Raw genomic sequence first — 13,040 nt, 5'->3', positions numbered from 1 at the left:
GAACGCGCCGAAAACGCTAGCTCGGCGTCTCAGCAGACAGCGCGCACGCACCTCGGCTACCGGCCTCCCCTCCTCTAACGGCGCCGTTGGATGCGACCGGTCGGTTTATCGACAGCTAGCGTCGATAAAAAGCAGCGGCCCGGTCGATAAGGTGGCGCGTTCAGGGAGTCTATGGCATGCGGTCGTCTGCTTGGTAGCTCTTTTCGTCGACGTTTGCAGGCCGGGCAGGAGCTCCGACAGGCATTAATAATTGAAAAAAAAAAAAAAGATTCCGGAGGCCCGCATCCCCGACATATTCGTGCTGACTCCAAAGCGCTGATAATTGTAAGTTGCTAGAAGAGGCTGAATGAACAGCTGCTATTATCGTGGATTTTGAGCTTAAAAAAATTGGAGGACGCTTAAGCTTCGTGTTTAAAAGTGAGACGCGACAGCGTGTTGCAGCGCTGCCAAGGAGCCCACAGAACGCGAACGCCCGTTCGGCGCGACGCGTGGCCTGTTGGACAATTTAAGGAAAGGACACCTGTCTCACATATCTCGGTGGATACCGAACCGGGCCCGTAAGAAAGGAAAGTGAAATGAAAATTGGTTTTAAGGAAAGGAAATGATGCCTGTCTCACAATTCTCGGTGGACACCTGTACTGCGCCGTAAGGGAAGGAAAATCCCTTCCCTTACGGCGCGGCTCAGGTGTCAACCGAGATTAGCCAAATTAGCCAAAGACGCCGACGACACCGGCTTTTCTGCGACACAGCTCCTTAACGCTGTCGCGTTAATAAAAGTGTATGTCATAGCCGCGCGGTCAGGGTGCTTCAGCACTGCATGAACAGTGTCACAGAAGCAAATTTCCTTATTTCAGAACACCCTTCTCAGTGAGGTAAAAGATTATGAAACACAGCAGGTTTTTCCATTTGTACGCAGACAGAAAAGGAAGGTTAGGTGCACTAGATGGCCATGAAACATACAATAAAAACATGCTTCATTAAGCAGGTGACAGATAGACACAAACCAACAATGCCATATGTACCAAAACTGATGATCGTTCATTAAAAATCCAATTTATTCCATGACAAGAAAAATATTCGTACAGCAATATGCACACCAGGTGTTCCACCCACAATTATATATCAATTTAAATCGATCACAACAGTGATTAAATGTCCAGAATGATGATGATGAACTGTGAAACACACACAATAAAGAATCCAAGGTGGCACAAATACAAAGGCACACACACACACAGAGCTGCAAATGCTGAGTGATCCCAGAACATTGACAGCCTTGAGCAGCTCGACACAATGAATGGCACACATTACTAAAAAATATGCTGGAAAATCCCCCTGCCTGCATATTACATAAATGCATGCAAGATGTTGCACCCATGAAATATAACGAAGCATTCACATTCATTTTTGCAGCTCCAGAAGTGCAAGCATCCCAGCCCAATGAAATAAAATGTACAGAACTAGTCAAACAAACCACGTCAATAAATAAAGCGAAGTAGACCTAAATCAAATTAACTGCGATGTGAAAAACGAAAGTAAGATAAACTGGAACTTTACAACTGTTTCTTTTCGTGCTTGCAAAAACTGAGGCTCTCAACATGTTCAAATGCTTACTTTCAGATATTGCATGAAACCTGCTTTTAGAAGAGTAATGTGAGACACATATTGCACTCAAAAAAGAAAAAAAAAACAAACAAAAATAAAGGGTGTGTAGAACTATTAAGAACACTTCTCACCCACACAAAAAGCCACAGCAAATTACTTTGTGAAGCTACCTCTGAAAATACAAGCGTAAACCTGCTGGCATTCTGCCAATCCCTAACTTTTGACAGTGTACACAGCTATGGAAAATATGTACTTAATAGCACAAGTTACTTAAAGAGCTATGGCAAATATGAACACAATGTAGACAAACTGGCTGATAGTGTGCAAACAGCTGCAGTGGTCTAAGGGAGAAAAAAAAGAACAATACAAACTAAACAAAGTCACCGAGAGATTGCAGCAACCAGAGACTGAATCAGCAGACCAGAGTCAGTAGCACAAGAAAAGTTAGCGTGGCTTGGACACAGTTAAGAAGCAAAGCTTAGAAGGGCCTTCCCACTTGTCTCGTTGACAAACCAATAAGTTCAGCACCTCTGAATTGACAGAAAGGTCAAAAGAACTGGGACGGCAAAGACCAACCTTGCAAGAGATACGCTCCATTTTACGCAGTCCATGCGGTTATAAATGACGGCTTCTACAAACAACTTCCCTCACACACTACTTGGGAAACTGCACCACGCAGGCAATGAATGCATAATGGGCACACCACAATGGAATGACACGAATGGCGCAATGAAAGTCGCAAACTGCACAGACGTGTAGTGTGTCTCTGAGCATACCACCACTGATGGTGGTGTTGCAGGACAGGTGAAACGAATGTTGCGCAGTGGTGGTGGTGCAAAAATGCCAAATGAGCTGGAACCTCTAGGAGATGCGTGCAATGCCGAGGGCGTCACGCAGCATGAAGTCACGCAGGGCCCAGAGAGCGTTGACGGCATTGCCGTGGCTTCCAACACCATTGCCAAGCCAGTGGGTGGGCAGGCGGCTCGTGTCGTAAATGGGCGTGTTGTCCTTGGTGGCTTTGAGCTGGGCATCCCAGTTCGTCACATGTTTGCTATCGGGCTGCAGGTTCTCGATGTACCTGCAAGCAGGGTAAGCAAGCCTACAGTTACAGCACAGCAGCAACTTCTGGATACTTCCATTTTTCTCAAGGATCTGGGAACCAATGCTACGATTGACTACAGAAGAAAGACAGTAGAAAAAAAAAATGGCTGAGAAAGTATGTTGAGAAAGAGGATTAAGTTTGAAAAGGAAACAAATGCCGCTTGTAGAGGCACTACTGAGGGGCTCTTTCCATATCTGGGCATACATGCTAAGCATCCTCATATGAATTTGTTGGCTGACCATTATTATCATGGACAGCTCACATGCTGTTCTCCTCTCGTTATTACAGTTAAAAAACATTTTTCGATGTGAAGTGTTAAAACAAAACAACCCTGACTGTTTTGAGATGTCCTGAGAAAAAGCAGTGGCCAGACAAGGGTTCTGGTAAAGCACACAGAAAAAGGCAGAGAAGAAAGGAACAGCAACTTTGGAGAAGTCAACATCAGCATGCCGAATGGTGACGAGACCACAGGGTGGACAGTATGGCATTTGTTTCACTCAAGGCGCAAATGAAGAAAACTGGCATAAAAATGTTCAGACTGTTAGACTGCTGCTTGCAATTGTAAGTATGAATTCTTGAATAATTCACAGCAATTTTCAAGGAGTTTTTGTAATTGGAGATGAACAGAATGTTAAAGAAAAGCTACAAGGCTTGTAACAGTTTAGATGGCCCAGATGTCAATGTTGAGTTTCTGCAAGCACGATGTCCTCAGCTTATCCAGACACTTCCAAACATTTTTATTTAATGATAGCAAAAAGAAAAAAAGAAGGAAGCTAGAAAGCACCACTAGTTTGGCTCAACATGCAAAAGTACTTTCTGGCATGTGATTACAGAGAATCATATGTATCTTTGCTGTTTCTAGTAAAGAAAACTTTTTTTTGGCTTAAATGGTGGCCAACGTTCCTTTTTCTCAATTTGACGAAACTGAGGAACTGAAAACAAATGTGACAAGAAAGGTCACCTGATGTAGGCGTAAGTATGAAGAAGTTTGTGGGGATGAGGAGGTGGGGCCACGAAGATTGGTTCCAAGATCCGCTCCGGAGGTGGCAGTGGTGCTCCAGGGGCTGTAGTGTGCATGCAAGGAGCAAGAACTAATGCAATCCCCACCGCCACTGACAGTACCTTCACACAGCCACTGTGTGGCAAGCGTCTATAAGCTACCATGTTTTACATGAACAAAATGTGTTTGAAATTTTAATCAGCAATACTGTTGAAGTTACCGCAGCAAGAAAGCAGTGCCAATATGTATCACTCCCTGATGAAAGGGCGAGCAAGCCCTCCCCTTGAAAACGTACCCCACAGTTTAAGAGAAGAAGAGGGTCTTAGAAATAAATTTTTATTAATGAAGTCACAATTATGCAATCTTCAGGTAACACATATTTTTGCATGCTGATTCCAAATGTGCAATTCAATTTTATGTCCAACAAGTCCTTGTGCACTAAGCATTAAATTATGTAACTTTTTGCCAGTTTGAAAGAAATTCTGGTGCAGGGAGCTTGTTAGATTGCATGCCATTGGTTTCTCTTCACATCAAGCTATGCAATAAGGGTATATAATTACCGTGCTGCCCGTTGTAGAAGGTGAGTTATAGGATATTGAAATCATAAAAAACAAGTTTTTCTTCTCATTTGTGAAGTGGCAAATCCAAAATCCTGTAAATCAACTTCTATAATAGGCAGGATAGTAATTCTAACCTTGCTGCATAGCTTGATGTCGAGACAAGCCAATGGCATGTGTTCTAGCAAGTTTCCTGCAGCCAAACTTATTGAAAGCTCTCGGCAAAAGAATAAATGCACCAGGACTTGTTTTACATAAAATTGAATCACACGTTTAGAATCAGCACGCAGAAATACATGTTTCTTGAAGATTTCGTTACTGTGACTTCATTAACAAAATTTTTTTTTCTAAGACCAGCTTCCCCCCTTAACACAAAAAGATTAGAAAATTTTACCATGGCAACTAGCATTTGCTAAGCTCTCTCCATCAGTGTCAAAGCCAGCCAACCATAAATTTCAAATTACTATGCTGTTTGCTCACATATGCGTGCCTCTGAAGAAGTACCAAAAAGAAACCTGGGTAGCAGGAAAAGCTGCTGTATCCAGCACATGCTTTTGTATTCCTTGCAAAGCTCCATGTTTAAGAAAAATTACTTGGATCAAAGCAACTGCTGCAATTCAGATAAACAAACTGCCCAAATTTATGTAAGTGCAATTACCTATGCAATTTCCTGAGGTGACAAATCTGCTCACCACTGACTAACACACCGCTTCATTTCGGTACGACAGAGCTGTAGAGCTTGAATGATATTGGAATCACATTCAAGTAAACAGTTTTTTTCCAGCCCACTGCCACCTCTTTCAATTACGCACATCAGATCCAAGCCAACTGCCACACGCACAAAAAAAAGGAAAGCTGTGCTGAATTTTGTTACCAAACAGTACATGAGAATTCTTCACAGCAAGCAAAAAAAACCAAATGCAGCAGCAAAAGACAGAAATTATCAGAACAGGACAGCTGAATGAGCTAGCTCACAGTTTTACTCTCTACTCAAGTGCTGCACAATGCTCTTGTGTTTGAGTGTGACATGTAGATTTGCAAGAAAAAAAGCTAAATATGCACTGAGGAGCTGGTTATGATAAGAGGTTGTACTTTTCGGTTTATACTGTAAAAGCTCGTTGAATCAATCCCTGCCTCGCTCATCTTAAAATCTTCAAAATCGGCTGCCGTGATGGCTCAGTGGTTGTGGTGCTCGGTCGCTGACCCGGAAGACGTGGGTTCGATCCCGGCTACGGCGAGTGAAATTGAATGAAGGCGAAATTATTGAGGCCTGTGTACTGTGCAATGTCAGCGCACGTTAAAGAACCTCAGGTGGCTGAAATTTCCGGAGCCCTTCACTACGGCATCCCTCATAGCCTGAGTCGCTTTGGGACATTACACCCCAAATAAACCAAACTAATCATCTTAAAATCAGGCAACAACTGCCCAGTCTTTCCTCAAATAAATTTACCATGCTGTCAGAATTCTAGACAGTTTTTTTCGGGCTCATTCGACAATTAAAACTTTTGAAAAATTCAAGCATTTTTTCCTGGTCCCTTGAAGTTTGAATCGAGTTTGTACTGTACCGATAACAGTCCGCCGAATTCAACTTTTGAAACATGGTTTCAACTGAAAAAGGTCAGTATTATTTACATGCACACCGCAGCTAGCTGGCTATCAAATAGGAGCTACACTTAGTCAAAGGAGCAGATTAAGAAAGTGTTGAAACCAGCGTAGTGGTAAGACAGTGTATCGTTGGGTTAAGTAGCACAGTTTTTGTGTTCCAAGGCAGTGCTTTGCTACCTTTCATGCCTCCATAGGTCGGAGGCATGATCTGAGTTGTGAGTCCGAACTCACATTCAGATCATAAACCGAGTCTAGAGTGAATCTGGAGTGAGTCTGGGCTCATGCTTATTTTATGATCTGTGTTTTCACGACAACAGTGTGCACTTAGATTTTTTGTTTGCGTCCTTGTTTATTGGCAGTGGATGGGAGGAATGATTTACTCCGTGACTGAGGACCGAAGAAGAAGATTCCACGAGGATGTGTGGGGATGTGCTGGCAGCTTTGTTAAGAGTTCCACCGTGCGGCTGCGCGGGGGGGGGTCCTTTGTCACGTGATAGGTCGGCTTGGAGGCATGCCACTTGAGCACTTCAGTGAGCCCATGTCTATCGCGAGTCAGAACGAGCCAGCAAGCTCAACTGGTTTATGAGGTTTAACGTCCCACAATGGCTCAGGCTACAAGAGACGCCGCAGTGGAGGGTTCCGGATAATTTCGACCACCGGGGTTCTTTAATGTGCCCTGACATTGGACAGTACACGGGTCTCTAGCATTTCACTTCCATCGAAATGCGACAACTGCGGCCAGGATCGAGCCCACGTCTTTCGGGTCAGCAGCCGAGCACCACAACCACTGAGTCACCGTGGCGGTCTGACCCCAACTGAGCCGTGAGTTGAGATGAGTGAATGATCCCAAATGAGTCATGAGTAGCGAGTAGGAGAGAGTCCAAATGCGTTGTGAGCCTAAATGAGTTTTAGTTCGTGAGTTTGAGTAAGCCCATAGTTTGACCAAGCTTTTGTGAGTCAGCCTGAATAAGCACTCGTGATTTTGCCGAGTGCACGCATCTGCAGACTGGAAGCGTTGTCTGCTAGTGTGGCACTGTTCACTATCATCACCCACTTAGGGCAGTTACTTGGTTAAGCAGGTTTATCCACCGCATGTAAGGATACTTTAAACCGTTCTTAAAGCGTAATGAAAAAAAATGCCATGTTCTGGCTACTGCAATAGTTAAGCGGCAGTTCAACTACTGTCATCAACACACAGGCAATGGGGTGCCTTGCCCTCTTTGCTCAGAGTAACACAACAACCCAGCTATAACATGACAATCCACACTTTAGAAATAAACTTAAACTTGCATTTTTGTCTGACAGTTCTATCAATTTACTTTCCATACTTTATTTTACTTGCAATAACATTTTCTTGTTAAAGTGCTTTGCCAGTAATTAATGACCATTTGTGCTTTAATTATTGTTAAATTGAATTCTCAGGCTAACGAAAAATGCCAAGATAAATTCTCTATGACTTTTCATCCACAGAAAATAATGTACTCACTGAAATAAAAATTAAAAAATCGAACACTGCAGTCAAAGATAAACACCAAAATAAATGTCAGCCAAATTTTCAAGAACTGAAAAGTCCAACACCCCTAGTTTGACGGGCACAACAATCTGGCAGCATGCCCTTACTGAATAATGAGAATGCGACCAACATGCAAAAAACTATCTTTAAATCTAAACAAAGTATGAAACACAGATCAAAATTAGAGCTACGTTTTGTAAGGTAAGTGTCACCCATAAATAATCTAAACAAAGTATGAAACACAAATCAAAATTAGAGATACGTTTTGTAAGTAAGTGTCACCCATAAATGACAAATTAAGACAGCTACTCACACCAAACCAAAATGGCAAAGCCAGCAACACAAAGCAGCAGGAATCACACTAGTGTGGCCTCTCTTTACCTCAGGTGCAAACAGCGAGCTTGATTTTCTACCTAGCTACTAGCTCTGCAGTGGATAAAGATGCAGAAATGATGGAATTAATCTGCAAACCTTTAGAGTGTACTAGATGCAGCAAAAGACACCCATTTATCAAGACAAACATGTTTGCAGAGTGTGGCAGAGGATGACTAAAAAAGAGCAGGGAATGCCTATGTCTACACTTGACTGGCCACCAGATCACCAAGAGGTGCTACTAAACCCAAGAAGAACCGCGAAAGAGGGAGTCCAGCTGGAGAGGCACGCAGCCCATGACAATGCATGGCTATGACTCGTCTGCTTTTCATAACTGCACACACACAAGAGGGGAAGGTCTGCCCCCTGGAATCATGCAACAGTGCGTTTAACCCTCGGTAACCAAAAAGATAAATGTTCCCGCCTGCGTACTGCCTTTTGCGCTGACAATTTGGCTGCTGGGCACATAATCGCATTAAAATTGACTTGTTTGACAATACTGCAGGCAGCAGCCCTTCCCAGGCAGGAAAGACTACACCAAAAGTGTCATTGCTGACCTCAAACAAAGCAATGTCAGCACGTTTAACAACAGATGTGGCTAAACAATTGCACTGATCAATAGTGTTTGGAAATAATGACTTCTGGAGCAGCTTGGTCCTCGTAAAAAAAAAACCATATTCACTGCTTTGTAAACCTGCTTTGTGGTGGCCGAGTATAGATAAGAAGTCAAGTTTTGCTATCTGCCGTCACAAGTGACAAGGCTCTAGTTTGCACTGCTTCAGCACATTAAAAACTGACTATGTAAGTCTGTAAAGAGATAACTAAAACTGGCAGCAAGTTGCTGGATCTCGACAACCGAAGCAATTTCTTTAGCATAATACAATCCCGTATGACAGTTGCATGTAGCTGAGAACGTGCTAGGAATCGGCACGTACGCATCACTTCAGAACGCACTCAGAAGCCCACCTTGCTATGCTCTCATAACAAAGCAAAGCATGGTTTAAGTCTGCATTTTGTGTTACCAGGTGCCACCTGTACATGAGCCTCCATGAGCACCTCACTCTTGTGTAACATCTGGTGGCCTGCTTGCATCATGGGTGGTGTTCACTCCCTCATACTTCTTGAAGAGCGTGAGAGCAGAGGTATTTGTCTACATAGTTTACTCCTGGCCTCCCCGTTCAGCCACACTCCCTCCAGTTGCCTACCCTGAGGAAGGGGGTGTACAGGCTGCGGTGGCATGTAGTAGTGGTGGGGCGGAGTGAACGCCCCGGGGTAGCCCTGCTGGCTCATCACCGGGTGCATGGGGGAGGACCCATAGTGGTGGTGAGGGGGCGGGGCATGATGGGGGGCTGCCACAGGAGTGGGCGGAGCCACTGGAGGCGGGGCGGAATAAGGCATGCCCGCTGGATGACGAGACCACACGGCAGGCCCCGCAAGCAATAAGCAGTAAGGACAGGACAGGGTGATGGGAAACAAAAAAAAGAGAAACGCAAACCAAACAAAAACAAAGAATAAAACGTCAAACACAAAACTGTGTACGAAATGAGCAGCGTGTCTGCAGGCACAAAGCAAACACCACAGCAATCTGGAGTCAATGACAGCTCAACTAGAAGCAAAGGTGAACTCGCTACTTCGAAAGAAGGGAATACGACAGCTAGATTAAGGGGTGCCACAAAGGGTTCAAACTCCAGTCATTCGGCTAAACTAATCCCAGACTTTCTGCAAGTATGAGTTATGGAAATGAGCTGAATTGTCAAAATATGAAATGTGAATGAGAGCAACCACCTGATACAGCTAAATGATGCAGAAGCTCTGCTACAGAAAACTTCCCAACAGTGTTCTCACAAACAACCCTATTTAGAGCAGCACCAGTCAAGAGACGCTTGGGTCATAGTATCTCAATAATTACACCTTCTAATGTGCATCATATGTCCAGGTACTGCTATGACAACAGATTGACACAATATGGCATAATGGCCCTTGTTGTTTAGTGTGCCTGCATGTAATCGACTGCTCAGAAAACGACTAAAATGGTGAGCCTAGGAAGTGTGGTAAAGAGTGCTAAGATGCTAAAGAAGAGAAGTCCCCGTCGTCATGAAGTGCCGCAGTGTAGTAAAGCTGCAATGCCATGTTCTGATCCCTGCATGCATTTTTCATGAGGTAATCAACAGTGACACAAAAACTGCGCACAAAATTACGCTACTCTGCCCTGATGATTTAATGATTTCAGGCACAATAAATTTACTTCTCATGCCTAGTCATTTTTTCCACCCTAAGGCCCCCAAGAATTTCTTGATCTGGCCCGAGAGTCAATGACTCCAGTGCAATGGTAACAAAATAAAACACAAACAAAATGACACATAACAAAACAAAAAGAGCAGACCGAAAATAAATGCACACAGTTGTATTCAAAACACATGCTCACAAATCAGACAGACACTGTTGCAATCACAAACAATGCAAACTAAGCAATGTGAGGCATGCGCAATGCATTAAAAAGGCACTGTTTCATGATTACAAATAGCATGCATGTGCTGTGTTGCACGGTAAGACGCAATAAAATCTAGTTTACCATAATAGTCATCAATAAACAAGCCTGAATATATCAGCATGCAATACAGAAAGGAAATGCTAATGAGTAATTAATTACTCTATTATTACAGACCTACTCCAACTTGGGGATTCCCCCTACACAGTGGACTAACATCGCTGCTACTTCGAGATGTTAACCAATTTGGCCTCCTCTTTGGCCTGCTCGCCTTCCAGGTTAGCTTAGCCAGTAAAAGAACTGCCCCGGATAGATGGTGGTCCCGGGTTCGATCCCTGAACTAGGAGAAATTTTTCTTCAACTGCAGACTTTTTGTGAAACCTGCACAGCTGTCCTTTGTAGTCGTGTGATCGTGCTTGGGTGGATGCTAATAAATTACTCCCTTATTGCAAATCTACTTCACCTAGGGGGAATCCCCTAAACATTGGACTAGGAAGGTAAAAATAAGGGCAAAAATTAAACATACCACTGGCCCACATTCGCCGCTGTTTGAAAGACTTACTAGAAACCAATCTAGAAAAGATTTACCCTTACATGGCAAATACAGAGACAGAAAGTGCATGACGAATATAGAGGTCCAGCCCAGAGGTTTTTTCAATCTGGAGAATCCTACTGCGATTGTGGCATTGTAGTAATTTAGAAGAACATTCAGCAATCTTGTTGAGGCAACGAGAAAAATAAAAACACAGCCCAGTCAATGTGCTTACCTGCCGTGGCTGGGGAGCCGACATTTTTCCTGGAGAGCATCATATTCCTGTTTTTCACATCGGGCATGACTATGCGCCCGGCGACCTTGACGTGAACCTCCCTCACGTGTCGCAGCAGCTTCTGAATGCTTGGGAACGGCCTAGAAGAGAAGAGAAAGAGGCAGGCATGGAAGCGTTAGGGACTTTTGCGATGCACGAGGCTGTTTAGCCTCTCGCTAATGCACTTATCTCAATATGTACCTTGAAACTGAACATACTAGCCAGGTGGAGGTCACAGAGCAAACATTATGCCTGCAACCCTCCATAATGATAAATATAACAACATGGACCTGAATGTTGAGCAAAGCACTGGAAAAACAAGGCCATTTCAAAGCATGCTGAAACATTGCATGTACGTGCAAGCCTGGCGTGACAAATCTGTGCCCCCAATTCTCAAGCTCATATAATATATCTAAGTGTCGCTATGGTGGAGCAATCTCTTCCTTACAATCTTCACGCTGTTCGTATAAAAACCCACCCCTTGTGCAATGCTCCCATGGGAGACTTTTAGGGTAATTAACTGAGCAACTGCGAACAGAGTAATCACAAGGCTCACTCCACAAGCGGCTTAAAACAACCTCAACCTTAGCCAAGGCATCAAAAGCTTACAGGAATGGATGAAAAGTAAACAGGCACTGTTCAGAGTGCATGCAAATTTAACATCCGGTGACATTAAAGCGCCCCCTCAAGCTTACAGCTGCTTAGGCATGAACTTGGAGGCAGAAAAGAAAGAACTGATCACACTGATGCAACTGACATGAAAGCTCCAACCAAAGAAGGCCAATAGCATCCACAACAATGTACACAGAGAGTAAAAGCTACAACTGATATGTCAAAGTACATCCACAACCCAGTGAATCATTACACAGTTAGAGCCAAAAAACTTCAACTCGCTGTCTCACACATTTAACCAACTTCACCATATCACTGAGCTATACAACCTCCTTTTGAATCCAACCACTCCCTGAATTCAGCTTCCCAGCAGTTCAGCTTTGCAAGGCTCACAATTATAGAGGTTCACACAGGGTTTGTGCAGACCACAGGTGAGCACACATGTTAGTAGTTAAACAGATATACATGCCACTAGCAGGGAAGTCAATCACCAATAAAACACCAGTAACACGCAAACAATATCGGTAATTAAATCATTATGCCAAAAGTGTATACAGTAAAAGCTCATTAATTCGAATTCCATGGGGCCGCCAGGCCAGTTCGGATTAACCAAAATTCGAGCTAATGAAAGTGAGCACAAATGAAAGCGTTTAATGCCCGGAGGGCACGAAAAATATTTATTTACCAAAAAAAAAAAAAGCTGTTATCATCTTCTGCTTCTTCTCTCTGAGGGCTACAATAGTCACTCGGTCTTCTAGCGCACGAATGCGATGCAGGGAGTCTTCTTCCCCCTCTTCAAAGCTGAAGAAAAGGCGCGCAGCATTCAGCGCTCCCATAACTCCTGCCGCAGACGGACGCACGGGCTCTTGCTCCTCGTCGTCGTCCTCGTCTTCTGCCTCTTCTGGGACAGACTGCTCCCCAACAACTTCAGCGACAATATCCTCATCACTTCGGGCACCGCACACTGCTGCATCGCTGTCTACTTCAACAAAATCAGCAAAACTGAAGTCCTGATGTACAGCACGCACAGCCGCAGGCAGAGGCTCCTGGCTCCCGTCGTCGCCACTTTCTTGCATACTTCCGGCAGCAAAGCCACAGTGGTGGAAGCAGTTCACAATTGTGGACGGCGTGACCTGCTTCCGTGCACTCACCAACATGTGCATTGCTGTGAGAAATGTGATGGTGCTGCTCTTCTCGTTTCCCGTGCACAAAATCATGCGCTTGAGCATATGACGCCTAAGAAACATTTAATGTTTCTGATGACACCCTGATCCATCGGCTACAAGGCCGCAGTCGTGTTGGCGGGCAGAAAGACCACCCTTGTGGCTTTCAGCTCGGCATCGACTTTTTGTGCTGAGCAGTTACCCACGATGAGGACAA

The 13,040-nt window shown here is 44.1% G+C and overlaps 2 protein-coding genes across 35 annotated transcripts in view; both read right to left on the bottom strand.

The window, feature by feature from the left end:
• Positions 1–1,037: 1,037 nt before the first annotated feature.
• The window catches only part of polybromo (protein), a 92,447-nt gene continuing 80,444 nt past the window's right edge, over positions 1,038–13,040 (bottom strand). For 12 of the 34 annotated variants that reach the window (XM_077658364.1, XM_077658365.1, XM_077658384.1 and 9 more), the window contains 4 exons: positions 11,010–11,149; positions 8,960–9,157; positions 3,669–3,771; positions 1,038–2,683 (listed from right to left, as the gene is read on the bottom strand). In XM_077658364.1, coding sequence (XP_077514490.1) covers positions 2,467–2,683; positions 3,669–3,771; positions 8,960–9,157; positions 11,010–11,149 — 658 coding nt within the window. In that variant the 3' untranslated portion in view covers positions 1,038–2,466. The remainder of the gene's footprint in view (positions 2,684–3,668; positions 3,772–8,959; positions 9,158–11,009; positions 11,150–13,040) is intronic. The other 22 variants (XM_077658368.1, XM_077658372.1, XM_077658388.1 and 19 more) reach the window with 2 other exon arrangements.
• LOC144125189 (uncharacterized) lies at positions 12,338–13,006 on the bottom strand. Its single transcript, XM_077658389.1, has one exon. It carries the CDS (start codon positions 12,905–12,907, stop codon positions 12,338–12,340), a length of 570 nt encoding a protein of 189 aa, XP_077514515.1. The 5' UTR covers positions 12,908–13,006.

The sequence above is a fragment of the Amblyomma americanum genome, chromosome 3, assembly GCF_052857255.1.
Source record: "Amblyomma americanum isolate KBUSLIRL-KWMA chromosome 3, ASM5285725v1, whole genome shotgun sequence".
Lineage (NCBI taxonomy): Eukaryota > Metazoa > Arthropoda > Arachnida > Ixodida > Ixodidae > Amblyomma > Amblyomma americanum.
Note: the sequence above shows the minus strand (reverse complement) of the source record. Positions and strands in the feature narration are given on the sequence as shown.

Coding starts and splice junctions, on each gene's coding strand:
- LOC144125189 (XM_077658389.1), bottom strand. CDS start 12,907: ATGTTTCTTAGGCGTCATATGCTCAAGCGCATGATTTTGTGCACGGGA.